Source organism: Typopeltis vanoorti, chromosome 23 (assembly GCF_054136105.1).
Source record: "Typopeltis vanoorti isolate ZY-2024b chromosome 23, IOZ_Tvanoo_1.0, whole genome shotgun sequence".
Classification (NCBI taxonomy): Eukaryota; Metazoa; Arthropoda; class Arachnida; order Uropygi; family Thelyphonidae; genus Typopeltis; species Typopeltis vanoorti.
In genome coordinates, this window is record NC_143571.1 from 47,660,259 (window position 1) to 47,683,808 (window position 23,550).

Here is a 23,550-nt window from a genome sequence, read left to right on the forward strand (position 1 = left end):
TGACGTTGCCGAAATATAGAAGTTATTCATTAAAGTTACCTTTAATTAATATACTTTATATGCGTTGTTAATTCCGTAAACTAATTACCAGTTATGTCTGACCAACGTATAAGCCTTGCTACTAGAATTTACATTCACTATATTCTAAAATGATGTAGAGACAGCAATATAATACCCAACTGCATTAAGCTAAAAAAGAAGTTTACTTCAACTAAAGCGCTCTGTATTTATGCCTGTTTGGAAAAAGCTTTGTTAAGAGAACAGATCCACGAAGCCTGCAAAAGCTTAGCAGTTACCCAATTGAATGTATTAGAACAAAAATTAGAGCTATCTAGCTACATTAATCCCGATATTTGGGATATTCTAGACGAGATTACAGATGACTCAGCCAAGCAGATATTACTTAAAAATGAAGAAAAACTAGTACCGAAGTTCCAAGCATTAAAACAACAAGAAAGCAACAGACAATCAGGACTCCATATCCAGAGGAACAGCCAATAACAAACCAACATCACTAGGAGCAACCAATCACCCACAAGCGAAGTCCAGAGCAACCAACCACCAACAGACCATAGACAAGTTATTAACAAATCAAGCTACAACCTCAACCAAGGAGAACTCTCTCTGTTGGAAAAAGGTCTGAACTACTCCATTGCACCGAGGTCAGTTAACAAATTACATTTCATTTATCATATGGAAAGAGGTCTAAGATCCCTACCCTCTAATCTAGCTGACAAAATACAAACGGAAACATCATACATATTAAACAAATAAAAAACTAAGTTGCAACCTAAACAAGACAGAAAAATTGGCCATCAAATCCTTAAAAAATAACAAACACATCATAATCACAAAAAGCAGATAAAGATAATGCTACCATTGTCCTCGATCAGACAGCATACCTAGAAAATATGAACCATTTGGTATTGGACCACAACACTTACCAAATGGTGAACTACAACCCCACTAAATGCATCAAAAAGAAAACAACAGAATTAATTAAATCGTCATCACTTGACCAGAAAAAACAACCAAAAAACTAATACCTCATTATGCCTGCTTCCCAGAATTTATGGTCTGCCAAAAATACACAAAACAAACACACCACTACGTCCTATAGTTAAGAAATCGACAGTCCTAATTACCACTTAGCCAAGAAATTAGCAGCCACACTCAAGGAGTTGGTAGGTCATTTCTCCCTCTTACATAAAAAATACACAACACTTCATAAACAAGATTAGAAACATTACACTCAACGACCAACATTTATTAGTCAGCTTTGACATAACTGCCCTTTTCATCAATGTCCCGATCAATGATACTGTTATTCTCCTACAGAACATATTCCTGCCTGACAACACAGCCCTCTTTGGCCACATACTCCACTCCAGGTATTTCGTGTGGCAAAAAAATTTTACCTACAAAAAGAAGGTATGGCCATGGGCTCACCCTCCCCCCAATAACTAACTTTTACATGGAAGACTTTGAGCAATGAGCTCTAAATTCGGCCAACCTAAAGCCCAAAATCTGGCTTAGATATGTTGATGATATTTTCACTATTAGGCCCCACAGCCACGAAACTTTAAATACATTCCTTAGCCACCTGTTCTCGATTTCGCCATTGAAATCGAGAACAGCAACTCTCTTTTCTAGACACACTCGGCACACATCTTAGCTCAGGCTGTCTCTCCTTCTTGGTCTACCGCAAACCTATACACACAGGCCAGTTCATACACAAAACTTCATACCACCACTGAACACAAAAACTAGGAGTCATAAGCACCCTCAAACACAGAGCACTAACTATTTGATCTAATGAACCAAGAATCTGAAATTGTTGACCATACATTTGTAAAAAAATGACTGTAATAAAAAAAGATCCTCCATAAAAATACCACTAAAAACAAAAATATTATAAGAATGCCATAGCCATACCATATGTTAAAGGCATCTCAGAAAAAATAGACAGAACATTACATAAATACAACATCAAGACTACCTTCAAACCCCCGACAAAATTAAGAAATTTACTTAGTTCTTCCAAAGATCCTCTTCAACACCTGGCCCACCCAGGGGTTTACAAAATCCAATGTACAACCTACAGGATGCACTATCCCAATCAGAAAAAATGACACATTAAATACCTCCATTGTGGAAAAACAGGCCTATCAGACCACGCATTCCCAACGTATCGTAGAATTGACTGGAAAGGCACCAAGTTCCTACACCTTGCCGAAACGTGGTTTGAGTGAAAATTTAAATAAGACTGTGAAATGCTAAAACACAATCCAAACCTGAAAAAAAATGACTGACTAATCTTTCTAAGAATGTGGAAGACCCATCTGCAACCCCTATAGCAACCGGAACAAGTCCAATATCTCAATACGAGAAGACTATAGAAATGTTTAATGTAGTTCTGTTTTTAATTTATTTTTATATTTACTTTTTTTTAAAAAAAAAAACTTTATTTTATTATATTTTTTTAATATTATTTTTTTCCCCACTAGACATCAGGCTAGATAAAAGATTAATAAGCAGCAGCTTAGATTCATTTTACCTTTGTAAAGTGGAGTAGCATCTAGCTTGCTCCTTATACATGTGTATTCTGTTAATGATCTCAATACAGAGATCGAAACATCAAATGTCTAATGTCTAAACATCTAATATTAAGTAAAGTAATTATTCAAGGTATACATTTTTGGTCGTTTTTATAGATAGAAATACACTTTTATTAATACAGACCAGTATTTTACAAATAAATATTTATTTATTTATTTATTTGCTGACGAAACTGGTAGGTTTTAATAAATATTTATTTGTAAAATACTGGTCTGTATTAATAAAAGTGTATTTCTAAAGTAATTATTTTAAGGTCTGCGCGATTAGCCTAGTGGCTTTGCGCTTCGCAACCATATGCCTGGGGAAGGAGTGTCCTAGGTTCGATTCCCGTCCACGACGTGAGGAGCTTAAGGATCTTCCTCAGCCATAGCCAAGTTAGCCGGTCTTGGGTGTGGGCAGCAGGGTTTTTATCTGGGGTTTTTCATCCCGCAAGCAGGCAAACCGGCCCCGTGAACACACAGGTTACAGTCATAAATATTTACGGCAAGGAAGGCAACGGGAAACCACCTTGCTCATAATCATCTCTCCCTAGAATGGTAGCATATAGCTACCCTCCCCCAGCCGTATGGCAGATGGGAACCAGAAGAAGAATTATTTTAACATGTGTTGTGTTTCCCTAAATTCTTAACCACAAATCAGAAGAGGTTCACATGACCTAGCTAGGAAGCTAGACATGTGAGCTTTAAAGCCACAGGTGATTGGTTATTGCAATGGTAAACCAGACACGAAATAAAATTTAATTAATTAATTAGTGTATGATGATATAGTGACCGTGATTCCCATAAATTTAAGAAGGCACACAGTGAGAAGGACAGTTCTGAACAATGGAAATCAACTAAACTACCCGAATTGTTGCAGAAGTTTAGTCCTGATGAAATATATGATGCAGACGAAACAGGTCTGTTTTACCATGCCACATCAGATGGTTCCCTGAGCTATAAACTTGCAGCACTGGCAAGTTCAAAAAAAGGAATGGATCGCATTGCCATGTTGTGCTGCTGTAACATGTCGGGAAGTGACAAAACAGAAGCTGTTGGTTATTGGAAAAATCGCCAAGCCTCGATGCTTTAAAGGACTTAGAATGGACAGTTCGCCAGTTCAGTATTATATCAACAAAAATGCATGGATGACTTCTATTATTTTTCAGGAATGGTTAATGAGGGATGCAGAACTGCAATGAAATTCAAGAAAATTCTTCTGCTTCTGGATAACTGTCAACTCTCAGTTAGATTGAAAAACATTCAACTTGGATTTCTTCCTGCTAACACCACATCCCTGATGCAGCCACTGGACATAAAAAAATTCGAAGACATATCGTGGAAGGTTGGCACAGTACATCCTTCAAACAATTGAAGAAAATCTACTGACGTTATCTTCAATGGCAAAGGTTACCATTTTGCAGGTATTACAATTTATTGGAGATAGTTGGCAAGAAATAAGCAGCAAAACAATTCAAGACTTCTTTGCTTATTGTGATTTTAAGAATTCAGACCAGGAAATGCCAGATATGACTGATAATGAAAATGAAATCATTTTGGAACTGCAACAATAGAAACTACGAAGAGTTTTTACTTCAGTGGTACAATGAAAATGAAATTTGTGAGGATGCATTATTGAACAAATTACAACAAAACTCCTAAAGACCCCAGAAGACAAAGAAAGTAATGAAGATGACACATCTGAACATGAATGAGTGACTAACCAGGAAGCCAAGAAATTTATTGCTGAATTATGATGCTACTTTATGCATGAAGGCAGTCCTTTATCTGAATTAGATACCTGTGCTGATTTTGTTCATTTGCAGTCTAGAAAGGGAACATGTCAGACTACACTCAATAAATTTCTCCAAAATAAATGTTAGGGATAATATGCTTCTTTGATAGATACCTGTGTATCTATCAAATATTTAATTTAAATCAAAACATGGTTAACAAAGGTATAATGAAAGTTTGTCTATTTTTAACTTTTTGTGATATTTTAGTTGTTTCCATAAAATTTTGCATTATTGAGGTAGCCACTTAATTGGGACAAAGTGTTCTAGTCCCAATGTGTCCCATTTAACTGGAATACACTGTATATGAAAATTCAACTGCATTTATAAAATCAGGAACCAATATGGAATATCCTAAAAATGAGGGGGTTTAATCAGGGGATACCATTTTGTCTAAACTATTTATGGCTTCCCTAGAAGAAATTTTTAAAAATCTGGAATGAAAAAAATAGCAGAATCATAGTAAGTGGAAAAGAGCTAAATCGCCTATGATTTGCTGATAATATTGTTCTTTTAGACAACTCGCTAGAAGAACTTCAAGAAATAATCAATGAATCAAATGAAAAAGTAAAAAGAAAGGATCAAATATAAACAATGTATAATAAATACATCACCCATACAAACTTCCTATGTCTTTAACTAGGGCAATAGATCACTGTAGAAGGAAGCTGTGAAGAAGTTATACAAAGAATTAAACTTAATTCAGCTTGGTTGAGTAGCCTTCATAATAGCACTTTATAGTATAAACAACACCAGGAGAGTAAAAAATGCATTTATTAAAGTTACTAATATTTTGCTGGTTTTCTACCCATCAGCTTCAGAGCACACGAATTATAATTGTGGCAAGCACATAATACTGAACTAAATAATTGTGGAAAACAATTCAAATTGTAAATGAAAACAGAACTGATGCCCCTGTGGGCCAGATAACCATAATAATTGCTTTCCATAAATTGTTTAGTTCAGTGATATATGCTTGTCACAGTTATAATTGTGCTCTGAAGATACTGGGTAGAAAACCAGCAAAATATTAGTAAGTTTAATAAATGTATCTTGTATTGTTTATAACACGAAGTGCTATTATAAATAATCGATGACACCTGAGCCTTTCCACATGCTTTGGTTAGTTCTTGCAAAGTATCATGAAGGCAACATCCCAATCTTCCTTAAAGAAAAATATTCAACAGTAGTATACTTCTGATCAGGACTTACTAAAAAACTGACCAACAAATTGCAACCTACCCAGAGGAATATGAAAAGATATCGCTGTTTGGTATTACCATTTAAGATAGAAAGTACAATATTTGAGTCAGAGCTCAAACCATTAAAAGATCCAAATGGCAATGGGTGGGTCATATCGCAAGAAGTAACACTAAAAAAAAATTGACCAAGTTGATATCTGAATGGTATCACAGAGATGGAAAGAGCTAAAATGACATTGGGAGAGGGGATTAAAGAGATAGCTGGAACTAAGTTGCATAGAAAGAACTCAAGCAGACAAAGGGCTTTAGGAAAGACTTTGTCCAGCAGCTGACAGAAAATGGCTGATAATGATTGAATAACAGCTATTTATTAATACTACACAGGTGATGTTTTGGCATTTATGATATTTTCATCATCAGTAGTTAATGTCAAGCTTGCCAGCCAAAAAGAAATCCAAGAATACATTAGAATATCTCTTAATCTTCTACTGCCACAACGTGTGATCATTAGCATTAAACTAACCTTGGGATTGATTTAATGATGTGGGATGTATGCATTCCCGAATGAGGCTGGAGTTTGGATTGAAAGTGATGGTGGTGGGAGAAAGTGTAAGCAAAGTGAGGAGTTGAAGTATGTGTCAGGTTGTGAGACAGTTATGGTTGAAGAAAGCCAGAATGTGAGTGAAAATAGTGGCTTGATTGGGAATTGCGATGTACAAGATGGCAACGAGAGCGTGATCAAAGAAAGAGTAAAAGCAACTATACAGAGAGAGAAAATGGTTTAAATGATAAAAAAAATGAGTAGCAAAATCAGCTCATCAACTCACTTGGTTGTTGAAAAATACCTTGACGAGCAGAGACAAGCAAGTTATTGTACCTCTGTACCCAGCTTTAATAAGACCTTATCTCAACTACTGTGCCCAGATTTGTCACCTAAGTTCCTTCTTGATAGGGAGGAGGTGGAGAGGATCCAGAGGCGAGTGACTAAGATGATAGTGGGTCTATGGAATGAACCATATGAGAACAGGTTGAAGATTTGTGGGTTGCAGAAATTAGTTGATAGGCGGAAAAAGGGAGATATGATTGAGACATTCAAATTGCTAAAGGGTTTCTATAGGATTAATTCAGGGGATATTTTTGAGATCAGGACTGGTGGTGGGAGAACTAGGGGACACCTATGGAAGCTATGCAAGAGTGTAGTTAGCAGGGGGGGGGTTAGAGCTGGGTTCTTTACTTTTAGAGTGGTAAATGAGTGGAATAAGCTGCCAGAGTCTGTTGTGGGTGCTATGACGGTGAGTGAGTTCAAGGTAAGGTATGATAGAGACTGTGAATATGTCGTATAGTTATGTGGACATGATGTTTAGGGCCTCCCTCGATGAGGCTAAGGACTCCATGGAGTCGCCCGTAATAATAATAATAATAATAATAATGTTATTAATACTGATGTTGCCGTGTTAGTTAAATTCCTGATACTGAGATAGGAGTGATGTTAGCTTGGTCCACCTTTGCTACGAATTTCCCAGTGTTGTACTACCTTACCACAGTCCTGAAGATATTTTCAGGCACAAACTTTGTTTGCTCACACTTGGATAAAGGATTAAACTAAATTTATTATACTTAAATTCCTCTGAGGACAAGCGCACAATTGGGGGGGGGGGGGGGGAAGGCAAATTGGACTGCAGTTGTATGGTCCAGTTCTATAGTATAGGGAAGAATTTGATATTTATAGCTGCTGATATTGAAATTTTTATAAGATGTTTGAAAACGCTTGATTGAGTTTCTTTAATGGCCCTGCTAATTTAATTTGTCTGAAACCCTTGAAATATGGATGATGACTGTCTTTTTGTATTCGTTGTGGTTTTTAGATGGTGCCCAATGCAATAACCACACTGAATACTTCCCAAATTTTGTCTAGAAAGATGCTTCAAGGAAGACTAGCAGTACTAGTAATTAAGTACGCAAATTTACATAAAAAATAACTCCATGAAATTGTTCACATACATATTATACCGTCTCACTTTACCCACCCTACCTCTATTTCTTATTAGAAGCATCAGAGTTGTTATTTTATCCTATCATGATCTCTTATTCAATGAATAGAACCAACTTTCTTTAGTCATTGATGAGAATTATTCATTCATTGATGATGATGAAATCATCATCGATTACTGACCTTCATCTAATGTAGAACAGCATTCTAAATCTATCATTTCATATGATTAAGCATACACCTTGTTTCTAGAGAGTATTTTTTATAAAATATTTTGATGTTAAATCTTCATTGGTTTAACTATAAGGATATGCTTTCACCCATGATCAAGATTACTTCAGCTTATGTATAGGATTTTAAGCTAATTGATTGATTTCCTGTTTTTTTTGAGGGGAGGAGGTTAATGATAAAGGTTAAGATCAGGACAGTTCCAGGTTAAGACTTTTATTTATTTATTTTTATAGATTTCCTGTGCATCTGATGAAGTAACCCTACTGAGCTCCTGATGAGTCACTGACATGCTGAAACATCATACTGATTTTCATAAATTAAGGAACAAAGAAAAAATGATAACTCAAAAACTGTATAATGAATTTTTATGCAATTTGCTGAAAAGCAGTATGATATGAGATGTGAAAGAAACACCCACAAAAATTATAAATAAATATTTTAATTTAGTAACAAATGAGTGTATGATGACAACAAGTAAAAAAAAAAAGTTCAAAATGAGATTGTCAAAGTGCCTCAATAAGGAATGTGGCCACCCCCTCGCAGCAATACAGCACTCACAATGATGTTTCATGCTGTTTATAATGGTGTCCAGGAACTCAGTAATAACAATCATTGCTCTTACAAAGTTCTCTCAAGTCCCTCAGTTTGGGAGGTGGGGGGGGGTGAGAGAGCATCCTAGACATACTCAGTAGGATTAAGGTCAGGAGACCAGGATGGCCAGTCCATATATACAATGGTCTCTTCTTTATGATATTGGTCCACAAGCTTCATTTGATGAGGCCAAGCATTATTGTAAGAAAAATGTCTCTCCTAATGCACACACAAATGGATGACCATAGGGGTCCAGGACCTCTCTCTCTACGTTGAAGAATTCATAGTTCTGCTAGGATGCAATACAGGTTGCTGCATCCACCCAACATGATGCCTCCCCTTTAGTATAAGTAAAAGTAGTGTGATGGTTTCCTTTTCTCTAGTTCTCTCTAGATCAGAACATGTCTAGTATTTGTGGCAAGTTTTTTACCTTAGGTATAATATATGTTAAAGATACCAAGTTATTTTATGACCTTGGTTTTAATCCTTTTTCCCAAGTAAGCAAACAGACAAGTTTGCACCTGAACGTAGTTCAAGTCTCATGGTAGGGCAACACCAAGGCAACTCGTGGTAAAGGTGGAGCAAGCTCTGGTCACTATCCTTGATATTTCCTATAATGTAAAACACATCTCCTAGGAGATATATGATGTTATACATTATGAGTGAAGGTCACTACCCAGACTGGTTTCAACCATTATTGAGGTCTCATCAGTGAGTAGGCAGACCCTGAGATGCCAAGGTTTTAGTAATACAGAGCTTATCAATTTTACTTATGCAAGTTGCCACAAGGTGCTTTGACCTTATTAAATAAGAATCTCCGGATGAGAGAAAGATGTAGCAAGTTTTTTACCTTAGGTATAATATATGCCGGCAAAGGTTGGTCAGTTGGTAGAGCCTCTGCTACTAATGGCTCAGTTAAGTAAGTTTGAGCGTGGTTAGTAGTTGGAAGGGGGACAATCGTTCGATGCTGTTGGCACACTCTCCCTCGATGAGTCTTTGGACTCCCTGGAGGTGTCAAATAATAATAATAATAATAATAATAATATAAAATTATAAAATTACTTGGTATCTTTAACATATATTATACCCAAGGTAACAAACTTGCCGCATCTTTCTCTCATCCGGAGATTCTTACTTAATAAGGTCAAAGCACCTTGTGGCAACTTGCATAGGTAAAATTGATAAGCTCTGTATTACTAAAACCTTGGCATCTCAGGATCTGCCTACTCACTGATGAGACCTCAAAAAAGGTCGAAACTGGTCTGGGTAGTGACCCCCCCACCCATAATGTATAACATCATACATCTCCTAGGAGATGTGTTTTACATTATAGGAAATATCAAGGATAGTGATCAGAGCTTGCTCCACCTTTACCACAAGTTGCCTTGATGTTGCACAACCGTGAGACTTGAACTTCATTCAGGTGCAAACTTGTCTGTTTGTTTACTTGGTGAAAAGGATTAAAACCAAGGTTATAAAATTACTTGGTATCTTTAACATGTCTAGTATTGTTTTGTAGAACAAATTTCGATTCATCTATAAACAGTATCAATCTCCATTGATCTTGGGTCCAGTTGACATGGAGCATAGTCCATTTCAAATGTTCTCTTCTGTGATGTGGGGATGGGGCACTGAGACTACTTGTCAACTAGCATACAGATTATGTGTGTTGAGGCTTAAGTGCTGTGAAGAATTCATGTTGGAGGTTTAATGGAATATTATCAGCACTGAGAAAGGATTAAAACTAATTTTAATGCTTCCAGTATTTCATCTCCATCACAGAGACATCTTCAGGGATTACAAAAAAACTTTTTGTAACAACACGCACAAAAATAATACAATAGTGAGTGAAACTAAAGTCCTATCTAGGTGGTGTGCCCTCTATGGGCATTGGCAGGTGGCCTAGGATGTAAAGAGGGATCTCTGATAATTAATGTTTCCCAAATTTTGGGAAGTTTAATTGAACCGTATTTGTTTAAATTTGGTTGATTCCTGAGTTCAGATGGAGATTCAAAGAATAGTCTTTCTTTTTTGAATTTACTATGGTGGAGCATGGTGGTTTTTTCCCAGGAGATCCTGTGGATTGTATCCAAAACGTCTGCAAGGCCAGATTGACCATAATCGTGATTGCAGATGTATGACTTGTGTTCTTCTAACCAGATGGTTGCTGATCTGCCTGTCTGTCCGAAGTAAGCCAGTTTACAGGCACAAGGTACTCTATATATTCCAGGCACTGAGAGAGGAGTGAGCTGGTCTTTGGTGGAACGGATAAGGGTAGCAAGTTTACGGTGGGGCTTAAAAGCTGTATGGAGGTTGTACTTTTTTAATGATCTGACTATTTTTTCTAATGTACCACGGATGTAAGGTATGGTGATGGCATTTCTGAAGTCCTTCTGAAGAGATGGTCAGGGAATGGGGAAGGACTTGATTATTTTTTTAATTCTGTATTCACTGTAGCCATTGGAAAGGAAGGTGTTGTGTATGTGTTTGAGTTCAGTCGAAAGGGCAGTTTCACTCGAAAGATTGTGGGCTCTATTGGTAAGAGTTTTAATAATGCCATATTGCTGAGAGGGGTGGTGGGAGAGTTTGTGAATGTATCTGCCTGTATGAGTAGGTTTTCTATATACAGAGAAAGAAAGGCTACCATTCGGAAGGCGTGTTACTAAGGTGTCTAGGAAGGGTAAGCTATTGTTATTTTCCTTTTCCATCATAAACTGGATTCTTGGATGTAGACTATTGAGGTAACTGAGGAAGGAATCTAATGTGTCTGGGCCATGAGGCCAAATAGAGAACACATCATCTACATATCTACATATTTTTAGAGGGGAATAGTCTATGGCTCATTTTTCAAAATTTTCCATGTAAAAATTGGTAAGAGGGGGAACCCATGGCAGTTCCCTCTGTTTGTAGATTTTGTTCTTCCAAGAAAAATTACCAGAGTTTTTGGCAAAGGAAAAGAGCTCTAAGATATCAGAAGGAAAAACGTTTTTTAAGTGTTAAGGTGTCAATTAGGGGAATATTGATAAACAATGAGATGATGTCAAAGCTGACCAATATGTCTGCATTATATAAAAAAGGTAAAAAACTCTACCCACTTTAAAACTTAATTGAAAATCTTACTTTAAATAATACAGTAAGTTACTAAAAATAAATAATAAGAGCTCTAAGATATCAGAAGGAAAAACGTTTTTTAAGAGTGTTAAGGTGTCAATTAGGGGAATATTGATAAACAATGAGATGATGTCAAAGCTGACCAATATGTCTGTATTATATAAAAAAGGTAAAAAACTCTACCCACTTTAAAACTTAATTGAAAATCTTACTTTAAATAATACAGACATATTGGTCAGCTTTGACATCATCTCATTATGGATGCATGTGAGAACAAATCACATGCAACCATCTGGTTAACTCTGCCTGACTTTGGCCAGCCTATAGTCTTATGATAGCTCGCCACCTGAATTCAGTTAAATGATGTCTTTCAGCCATATCCAAGAATTTTGCTATCCCGAAATGTCTTGTTCTCATTCCAGACATAAAATGGAAAACTACTTCAAAACGCTACTTTTATGCTGTGGCTTATTTGCATATACTGCTGACAATGTCACTCATTTGTATGTGATAACCAGACTCAGCATCGCTTTTTACGTAATATACCTACCTTTCATTTTTTCCCCTTTTCCCTCTGAGTTATCTTGATATTCCTTTTTGTTCCTTAATTTATGGAAACCGGTATATATATATATATATATATATATATATATATATATAGCTGTTAATAAATAGTAGGTGTAGCTAATTTACATAAATTTACAGAATGGACATTAACTCACATTTTTGCTAAAGGATGTTTTTTCACTCTTCATACTGTGTAAGTGATATGCTGTAAACATGCAAATATTTTATTTCTTAGGAGACTCTCTCAGTACAGTAGAAGTTTATGATCCCAAGGTAGGACGATGGCAGATGGCTGAAGCAATGACAATGTTGAGAAGTAGGGTGGGAGTGGCTGTTATGCACAATAAATTATATGCTATTGGAGGTTATAATGGTAGTGAAAGACTGAGCACAGTGGAGGTATTTGATCCAGATACTCGCACATGGACTAAAGCAGCATCCATGAACTGCAAGAGGAGGTAATAGTTTTAACATTTATACGTGACTGAATTTTTTGGTGTTTAAAGTAAAAAACATGCAGATTAAACTGCTGTACAGAATAAAAATTCATTAACAAAAATAAATTATTACACATATGTTTCAGCCTGCATGTCGAGGCTGTGGAATTTGTGTGTGTTATATAGAAACAGGCTTATAAAGGCTGTTTTTATGTAGCTGGTAAACTGATAATTATGTTCGATAACTGTAAGATAGGTCTGTCTCCTAGAGAAAACATAAACATAAATAAGTAAAAGTACAAAAATTTTTATAGCAGGATTTGAACCCACAGCCTGTTAGTTGGAGAGGAGATATACATGCTAACCACTTGGGCAACCAGGCTGGCAAATGCTATTTGACATTATTGTTGAATATAATCCTAAAACTTGCATTTTGTTGCTCATAACAAAAAAACAAAATAGGAAAATTGTATTTTTTAATGCTGGATGTTAGTAAGAAAATTTTTGCCATTTTGCATACCTAGTTAAATTGAGATGGATAAACTGTAATAAATAGACGTGCAAACAAACTATTTTACTGACATGCCAAACTATCAGATATTCACCTGCCATCAAACTTTAGAACTGCCTCTTTTAAAACTCTTATTAATTTATTCTCTTATTTTCTCAAAACAAAAGACTTCTGTAGGGATGTGTATTACAATATATAATGCTCACAATCAGGAAGGAAGTGGTTGTAATATCATTTTTGTCTGTATTGTGATCATTCATGAAAAAAATATTACAGCAAAAGAAGACAATTGAAGGTGAGATAATCACATTAAGACACTGAGAAGCTTGCACACAGTTTGGGAGATTTAGTGTTTAGAAGGGTTAGTGCATTAGAAATAATTACCAAGGCATTATCACTTTGCAAAAAAATGCAAAGCAGAGTATTTTGTTACTGGATGCAAATACACAAATGGGCAACTGCATAATCTCAGTTACCCTTTAAAAATTCTCAAAGACAAAACTATACAATAAATTAAAGATGCCAAGAAATTATTTTCTTGGTTTAATCCTTTATCCAAGTGTAAGCAAACACTTGCACAAGAAGTAACTTCACAACTGGGCAACTCATATATAGAGAGTAATGACTTCACATCACTTGCCTTAGTATCCCATAATGCAAAGCACATATCCTTACGAACACGTATAATGCTATGCATTATGGGAAGAGTCACTACCCAGACTTATTGAGGTCTTATCAGTGGGAGCCAGACCCAGAAGCGATACCAAGGTTGAAATAATGCAGAAGTAATGCATTATGGGATACTAAGGCGTGATGTGAAGTCATTAGCCTCTATATACAGATTGCCCAGTCATGAAGTTACTTCATGTTCAAACTTTGTTTGCTTACACTTGGATGAAGGATTAAACCAAGAATATAATTTCTTGGTATCATTAATTTATAGTATTACCAAGTAACTTTCAATGTCTACCTCTAATCCAGAATATTTTAGTAAGAAGGTGTGACACCTTTTGTATACAAACATAACTTCTGGGTCTGGCTCCCATTGATGTGACATCAATTAAGATCGAAACCGATCTGGGTAGTGACCTTTCCCATAATGTATAGTATTATACATGTCCATAAGGATGTGTGCTTTGCATTATGGGATACTAGGCAAGTGATGTGAAGTCATTAGCCTCTATATACAAGTTGCCCAATCATGGAGTTACTTCACGTGCAAACTTTGTTTTTACACTTGGATAAACGATTAAACCAAGAATATAATTTCTTGGCATTTTTAATTTATAGTATAACCAACTGGAAAAACTTTCAACAAAAACCTGTACAGTATTGGTAAATTAGCTAACCATTACCATACATTGCAGCATTTCCATCACTATAGGCTATAAAGTAGTTTATCAGTATATTTCTTTCGTTTCAACATTTATTCATTTATAGTAGATGAAAAGGTTAATAGGTTAATATGAGTATGGTGTGTGTGTGTGTGTGTGTGTGTGTGTGTGTGTGTGTGTAGAATTTGAAGTAACCTTCTATACTGATCTACCTTTTATATATTAAGCTTATACAGCCAAGTAGCTTGGCTTACTGTAAACCATTTAATAATGATAACCAGCTAATCCTATCTCCATAATTTACATGTATGTGTGTGTGTGGGGGGGGGGGGGATCTTACCATAAAAAAAAAAAAACTGAGTTTTTGGGAAGGAAGCTGCCACTTCTAGTCTTATATGGAAGTAGCAGAGATATGAACCTAGGTCTTTTCAATCAGACAAAACCAGTAGTGAACACCAAGGACACTGCCACTACTTGACTGCACTATAGAGGGTTTTCTTCAAAGTATTTACAACATTAAATAGTTAAGTTAAAAAAGAGATGATTAATTCTTTGAAAATTTCTTTAAAAAATAATTCTAACCCATAATATTTAAACATGTGTCCTGAAGAAACCGCATTATCAACTTACTGCAGGATGTGGTTCGGCTTTTAATCAACCAATCTCTGTTAGGGTTGATTTACATGCCTTATCAACTGGTTACCTTAAATAGTCTATCACACACATGTACAGTGGTTAATCTAACATGTTTACAATATACATCAATATACAGGGTGTCCCAAAATTCATGCAAGAAGTAATTTTGATAGAAAACACAGGTTTTTAATTAAAAATTGTAATTTCTTATTGATTCATAAAGTATACAGTATAGGGTTATGCATGGAATAGCATATCGAGTAAATGGCCTTCACGGCTTTGCTGGCACATACGCACTCTTTTGTCAAAATTTTCCATGACCGTTTTGCATAAATGTGGCTGAATTTCGTTGATACAGTGCTCAATTTCCTCTTTCAAGGCGTGGGTAGTCGTGGGCTTGTTGGCATAAACCTTAGACTTCAAAAAAACCCAAAGAAAAAAGTCCAACGGCGTTAAGTCACATGATCTGGGCGGCCAATTCTGATCACCAAAACGGGAAATTACACAACCAGGAAATGACTCATGCAGTAATTGAATTGTTTCTCGGGCTGTATGGCATGTGGCACTGTCTTGTTGAAACTACATGTCGTCCACATCCATATCTTGCAATTTAGGCACAAAAAACTGGATTATCACGTCCCGATAGCGAGCACCATTAACTGTTATTGCCTTACCAGCCGCATTTTCGAAGAAGAATGGACCGATGATGCCTCCAGCCCAAACTCCGCACCAAACAGTGACACGTTGTGGATGCATTTGTTTCTCAACAATCACTCGTGGATTTTCTGAACCCCAAATGCGACAATTTTGTCGATTAACGAAGCCATCAAGATGAAAATGAGCCTCATCACTGAAAATGATTTTGTTCAAAAAATAAGCATCCACTTGTTGTTGTTCCATAATCCATTCAACGAACTCTCTTCGCTGTGTGTGGTCAGTAGGCTTCAGTTCTTGAGTCAATTGAACTTTGTAATCATAAAGATGCAAATCTTTCGTGAGAATACGCTGTAGAGAGCTTCTTGAAATGCCCAATTCAAGACCACGGTGCCGAATTGATGTTCTTGGACTCTCAGCAACACTCTCACGAACTGCTTCGATGTTTTCTGTTGAGCGACTTGTTGAAGGACGGCCAGAGTGTATAAGATCACTAATTGATCCAGTTTCCTTGAATTTTTTAATTAATTTTTTCACAGTTGATGAAGTTAAATCACTATTCCGACCATATTTTGTACGAAAATTGCGAACTGTAGCTGCCAAACCTTCATTATTTTTAAAATATTGCTCAACAATGAAAATGCGTTGTTCTTTCATGTAGCACTCCATTTTTAATAACCCTGAACTGTCAGCTGTCACGCTGTCTTTTTTTTCTCGTTGGCAACACTTTACTGCACAAATGGCACTAAATTTAAATCTTGCGTGAAGTTTGGGACACCCCATATAAATATTTAAAGATAAAAAATAAATAAATAAAACATTATATAGCAGTAACCATATCTGGTGGCATTTATACAAATTATCCAGAATGCCTTTTAAATGAAAATATTTATACCATTAAAAATGCTTATTTCTTAAATCATTGTGCTATTTACTGTATATATACATTTAATATTAAGAGCAGTGGAGAATTTTTTGAGTCATGAGAAAAAACAACTGACAGAGTAAATGAAAAAGTTGTCCATTTTGAAAATCTATATATCAGAGTAGGAGATGAATTCCACCAGGTATTCAGAAAAGTTTGGGAAAAATTTGGAGAAAAGGGCAAGGCTAATAGTAGTAAGTACATGCTGAGTTCATGATATGAACTAGTTATGATAATACTATGTTATGTTTCAACATGATGATGTGAACTCACATGGAGCAAAGATACAAGAGATAAGAAAAGCCTCACTGACTATGCTTATGGTTGATAGAAATATCTTCACAGTAGTTCAGGATACAAGAGTGTACAGAGGATTTGAAATTGGAAGTGACATTACTTAGTACTAAGCAGGATAAAAATGAATATCATGTTGAAAAGAGCCATATCTAAGAAAGTTTTAAAAAGAATTAAAGTTGAGTAGCTTTTACAGGTAAACTGCAGACTCAACTATATGAGCATTAGTCAAGATAAAATGAAACAGTTCGAAAATAAGAACTAAACCTTGGAGTGTTGATGGCAAACTCTGAAGAAAACTTTCCCCTGATTCAGCTAGGGAAGTATACTGAAAGATCCTAGCAAATAAGTTGGCAGATGTCCTAAAGAATACAGAGAAAAATGCAAGAGAGCTAAGCTACTGGTAAAAGTAGCCCAACAAAAATTCTAGAAAGATTTCATAAGATTATAGAAAATAAATAAACATCATGAAAATGTCTAAATATTCTGGAGGCTTTTGAGAAAGCTTAGAAATGGAGGAAAGAACTGCAAAAGGAATCAGTGATGACAAAAGTGACATGAAAACTAAAGATAAAGATAATTTGGATGTCTGGAATAATTACTTTCAGACTGTTAATTAAAAAACAGCAGAAAATATTCAGGAGGAATGCAAAAAAAAAAGAAGTACATATCAGTACTTGAGGTGTAAAAAAAACTATCAGAAGCCTGAAATCAGCTGGAGTAAATTTGACCTGAAATTCTCAAATATAGAGGTATAAAAGTTAGAAAAGTGGCTAAGAAAAGCAGGATAAAATTGAATTTCATATTGAAAAGAAGAACATGTAAGAAAGTTTTAAAGCAAATAAAAGTTGAGCAGCTGTCAGATGTGAACTGTAGACTAAAACATACAAACGTTATTCAAGAAAAAATGAGTTTGAGAACAGGAATCAAACCTTGATTCCTGTTCTCATGGGGAGGTTGTCTGCAAGGATAGAAAAATCAGAACTCCATATTGGACACAGGAAGTTAAAGAGGCAGTGAAGGAAAAGAAGAAAGCATATCAAATGTTCCTGTCAAATAAGTCAGCTTGTGCTCTTAGAGACGTGTCCTGACAGTTCATCGTGGAAAAATTGATTGCCAACAATTCATCGAGGAGACTATTCATTGTGAGGAAAATTAATCGCATGAAAATTCATTGCGGATATATGTGAAAAAAAATTTCCCATATAAGAAATATTTAAAAAAATATTTTTTAAAAATATAGAATATATTTTAATGAATTAAGAAATATTTTATATATTATTTAATAAATCGATTATATTTATCTTTTTGAAAATTTTTATTCTATATAAAGTTATTCATCGATAATTTTTTTTTTCGCAGATATATGTGAAAAAAAAAAAGAAATATTTCTCATATAAGAAATATTTTTAAAAAAATTAAATTTAAGAAATAATTTTTTTTAAATTTGAGACATATTTTAGAAAACAATTAAGAAATAGCCGGCCTGGTTGGCTGAGTGGATAGCGCATCTGCTCTCTAGCCAAAATGTTGTGGATTCGAATCCCGCCATGGACAAGGATATTTGTGATCATCTGTGGAAATACAGGCGATGATCGGCAGTAGATAGTGTTGGTGTAGTTGCAGTCAGTTGGTGATTGAATCTTGAAGACAGAGTTCTTGACCAGGTGCCTTCCCTCGATGAATACTTGGACTCCCTGGAGGTATCAAATAATGATATTTCGATTATGCGAGGGTGGTCTAAAACGTCCTCGACCACAGATGGCAACACTATCGGTATGATTTTTTTTCTAAGTTGATACATCTATCATAAGCATCCATGTGAAATTCAAGTCATTCTGTCAAGTAGTTTGTTTTATACAGATGTATGAGGCAAAAGTGTTATATGTATCCCTTGAAATGGATAATATTGAGTATGATGCAGTTATAAAATTCTTTATAAAAGAAGGTTTAATGCCAGAAGAAATTCATTCGAAGTTCATAAAAGTTTATTGGCACTCTTCTTCATTTTCGACATTAAAGAAATCAGCTGCCAAGTTTAAACGTAGCCGTACCAGCTTTGAAGATGATCCACATGAAGGACATCCAAAAGGTGTAACAACACCAGAAATCATTGATCAAGTGCACGATATGGTTTTGGATGACCGACAAGTCAAAGTGCGTGAAATTGCTGAGACTATAGGCATTTCAAAAGATCGTGTAGGATATATTTTGCATGAATAATTGCAAATGCAAAGTTTGTGCAAGATGGGTGACGTACTTGCTCACAGTAGATCAAAAACCACTTGCAGGAAAATCTCTGAACAGTGCTTAGAGCATTTTAACAAGAATAAAACTGATTTTGTGCGTCGATTTATTACTATGGATGAGACTTGGATACACCATTACACACCAGAATCCAAACAGCACTCAAAACAGTGGAGAGAAGTCAGTTGTTCAACGCCAAAGAAGACAAAGTCGGTTCCATCAGCAGGAAAGGTCATGGCATCGGTGTTTTGGGATGCTAAGGGCATTTTATTTATTAATTATCTTGAAAAGGGTAAAACAATAACTGGGTAATATTATTTCGATAATATTACTTAGTCTGTATTTGAGTTGTAAGTCAGCAGTTAGAATTGAAGGAAGTACAGGAAGATGATTTAATGTTAAATCTGGTGTGAGACAAGGATGTACATTATCCCCTCTGTTATTCATTATCTATATGGATCACATTATGAAGGAAAGTGGTATTAAACATGATATCAAAATTGGAGATGTTAATGTCAGTTCTTTGCTTTATGCGGATGATGTTATACTTCTAAATAAATCCGCTACAAGTCTGCAAGATTCTCTGACTAAATTTAATAGCTGTTGTAATAGATATGGTATGAAGGTCAGCATTAAAAAGACAAAGACAATGAAAATAGGCAGAATCATTGAAAATGTCAACTGTGTTGTGAATGGAGAACCTGTGGAACAAGTAAAACATTTCAGCTACTTAGGCACAATTTTTAGTGAAGATGGTAAATTAAATATAGAAATAGACAACAGAATCAGCAAAGCTGGTATGGTGGGAAGTCAATTGAATAAATTCATATGGAATAAGAGAGAAATTGGTCAGAACACTAAATTAGCTGTATACAAGACAGTGTTCAAACCAGTTTTAACTTATGGATCTGAGAGCTGGGTCAGAAGTAAAACACTTGACCAAAGACCAGAGACTGCAGATATGAGAGTCCTGAGAAAGATTAGAGGCATGAACGGATGGCATCAATGGCAATATCATATTAAAAATGAGGATATTAGGAAAGAACTTGACATTGTCAGCATCCAGGAATGCGTTAGCAGAGCTAATCTCAGGTGGTATGGTCACTTAAATAGAATGGGAGAGGAAAGATTAGCAAAACAAGTGTTCTCTGCCATGTTGGCAGGAAAACGACCCAGAGGAAGACCAAGATATAGGTGGATTGATACGGTACAAAGTGCCTTAGATGATAGAAATATAAGATCTGATAATGTTGGAGTGTTGACAAGTAACAGACTGATTTGGAGGAAAATTGTAGATGGGAAGTTAGTAATGATGTAATTTTTTCATGTAGTACTGTCATATCCTGTACACCCCTTGAGGGTACATAGCAGGAATTTGATGATGATGATGATGATATTATTTCGATCTTTTAACCACACTAGACGGAAAAATTCATGAAAAAAGACTCAGTTTGCAGAATAAAAATATCATATTTCATTAGAACAATGCACCTGTCCACTATCCCTTCCCAAAACTAAAAATCTTCCTCGTTTTGTGTCGAATCATAAGGTGATTGCAGCTGTAGAGGGGTATTTTGCAGATCTTATTGAGAACCACTACAGGGATGGGATAATAGTGCTGGAGCATCACTGGAATGAATGTATTAGTCTTAAGGGAGATTATGTTGAAAAATGAAAATAATTTAGAAATTATAAATTTGTTTTTTCATTGTTAGGCCAAGAAATTTTCACTCCACCCTCATATATATATATACGAGTATTACATATGGATGGGTGTCTAAGTGTGCAGAAATATAACGAACGGTTCACAGAATAAGTATTCTTAAATGTGATGCCCTTTCTCCCTATGCCTATTCCAGTTTTGTAAATATTAACATTTCAAGTGCACGGTATGGTATTGGATGACCGACAAGTCAAAGTGCATGAAATTGCTGAGACTATAGGCACAACATCAACATCAGCAAAAAATGCAGTATTGAATAATAAAAAATATTTACAACTTTTTAAGACGAAAAAAAATAACTCACCGATCAATAATATATTACTTTCATTGTATAAGAATAAAAATATTATGAAAATCTAATTAAAATCTGAACAAATAATACATACATAAAAAACTATATTTTGTGAAATTTATCTTGCAATGCATTTACTTTCTTTATCAATGTAATATCATTTCAATTTTCTAGTGAATAATGCTTTCAACGAATTTTTTCTGCGATGAATTTTCCGCTCGACAGATTTTCCCACGATGAATTGTCCGTGATCACTTAGAGAATACAACGACAAATGTAAGAAAGCTAAACACTGTGTGAAACTAGCTAAACAAAAGTCATGGGAAGACTTTGACAAGAACATAGAAAATAAATATCAAGATGTTCTGGAGGTTGTTGAAGAAGCTCAGAAATGGAGGAAAGAATGTTGTAAAACGAATTAGAGATAAAGGTGACATGAAAACGGGAGCAAAATATATCCTTGAAGTATGGAGTAGTTTCTTCGAAAAATTGCTAAATGAAATTAGCAGTGATGACAGCACAGTGATAAAAACACTGATCAGGCATGCAATCAGGAATACATATCCATACTTGAAGTAGAAAAAGCCTGCAAAAGTCTGAAATGTGGAAAGACAGCTGGAGTAGATGATATTCGGCCAGAAATGATCAAGTATGGACGTATAAAAGTTTACAGCAGCTGCAATGCATGGTTCAGAGGGATGAATTCCAGATGATTGGAGTAGAGCTCTCAATAGTACCCATATATAAAAAGGGAAATAAAACTGGATGTGAAAATTACAGAGGCATTTCTCTACTGAGTGTTTCTGCTAGTATACTTGAGAAACGGTTGAGAAGGATTGTGGAAGCTTGGTGAAGAACAAGCTGGATTCAGGCCAAATAGAGGCTGTCAGGATCAGATTTTCACTTTGCAACAAATAGTTGCGAAATCATGGGAATATAACAAAGATGTATTTAAGTTTTGTGGATCTGAAAAGGGTATATGGCAAGATACCAAGAGAAAAACTATTCAAAGCGCTACTATTGTGTGGCATCAATGGGACATTATATCAAGCAATCCTTAGTCTTTATTTGAGTTATAAGTCATCATCAAATTCCTGATATATATCCTCAAGGGTTGTAGAGGATATGATAGTGTTATATTAATGTTCCTATCTATACTATATGATTTATGGTTAATTAGTTGTTTACTTAAATCTATCCTTTCTTACCTAAAACCTTATACAATCAAAATTCTACCTGCTGCTCTATTGTTATATATTTACCTTTCATTATTTATTCTTTCTTCTCTTACTTTAATCTTACTCTTATATCTAGGCTTGTTTCCTCTTCGGATACTGGCGAATTTATATTTTGCAGCGCCAGCCAGTATCCTATAATAGAAAAGATCCTTACTCAGGGAGACAATACTAGATTCTTAGCTTTCTTACACAATATCTTATTTAAACTGCCGTATAGATTCAGATTATTGCGGTCGTAACCTAAATCTATTATTATATTCACTCTCTAAATCTTTCCTGCCAAAATAGGTTCTATTTTTATAAGTGGTAAGTTGGAATTGTAATCAGGCATGACTAAGGTCAAGTAAATATAACATATTTATTGGAATATCTAAAACACAATACAAAATTCATACACTCAATTATGCTTAATACTAAATAAAACTTGAACTAAGAGATTAACACATTCTAAATTAATTAAATCTTATAAGGCATGCTAAACACAGTAACTGCACATCAGGATAGATAGCAAATGATATGAAGTTAAGCTAAATACCTTTCAGTATTATTACTCGCAAGAGAAAACTAACAAACATTCTAATGTTACTGAGATACTAAATTCTACTATTCTTATCGCATCAAGTCAATCCTATCACATACAAAAATTTACAAAAGTCTCTTCCAAACAATTCTTCTTACTCTCAAAGGAGGTTAACTTTCTAAATAGAGACTGTCCACAGAGTTCTTTAGAATACAGTTCTTAATCTCACATTCGTAAACAATCTTCTCTCATCTAATGAACTTTCACACAAAATTAGAGCAATTGCACCTTACCCAGCTTTTTCCGTGTCGTTCTGCACCGCGTGTATGTCTGGATACTTCTCATCTATTGGCTGTCCATACGCCAACGTAGGGGATACGCTATCTTCATCCCTTCTGCTGAAAACGGACTCAAATCTTTGCTTTTCAGGAACAACTTGATGGGACTTTTCAGCGACGGCTTGATTCTGCTAGGACTGGAATTTTTTCCTTCAGTTTTGCATAGAATCCTACTTCATTTTAAGAATGCTCGCAGTCTGACATCTTATCACAGACTTCACCCACCCCCTTACGCGAAACTGCCCGCTAACTTCCGAACCACCAAATCAGGAAAACGTTACGACCAGAGAGAATGTTCCAATACGGGCTCAACTCCTTA

General features: G+C 35.4%; 1 protein-coding gene across 2 annotated transcripts in view; it reads left to right on the plus strand.

Annotated features, from left to right (window-relative positions):
- Positions 1-23,550, plus strand: part of KLHL18 (Kelch like family member 18) — a 144,358-nt gene that overhangs the window by 60,893 nt on the left and 59,915 nt on the right. For both annotated transcript variants that reach the window (XM_090412818.1, XM_090412819.1), the window contains one exon: positions 12,318-12,540. In XM_090412818.1, the coding sequence (XP_090268944.1) occupies positions 12,318-12,540 (223 nt within the window). The remainder of the gene's footprint in view (positions 1-12,317; positions 12,541-23,550) is intronic.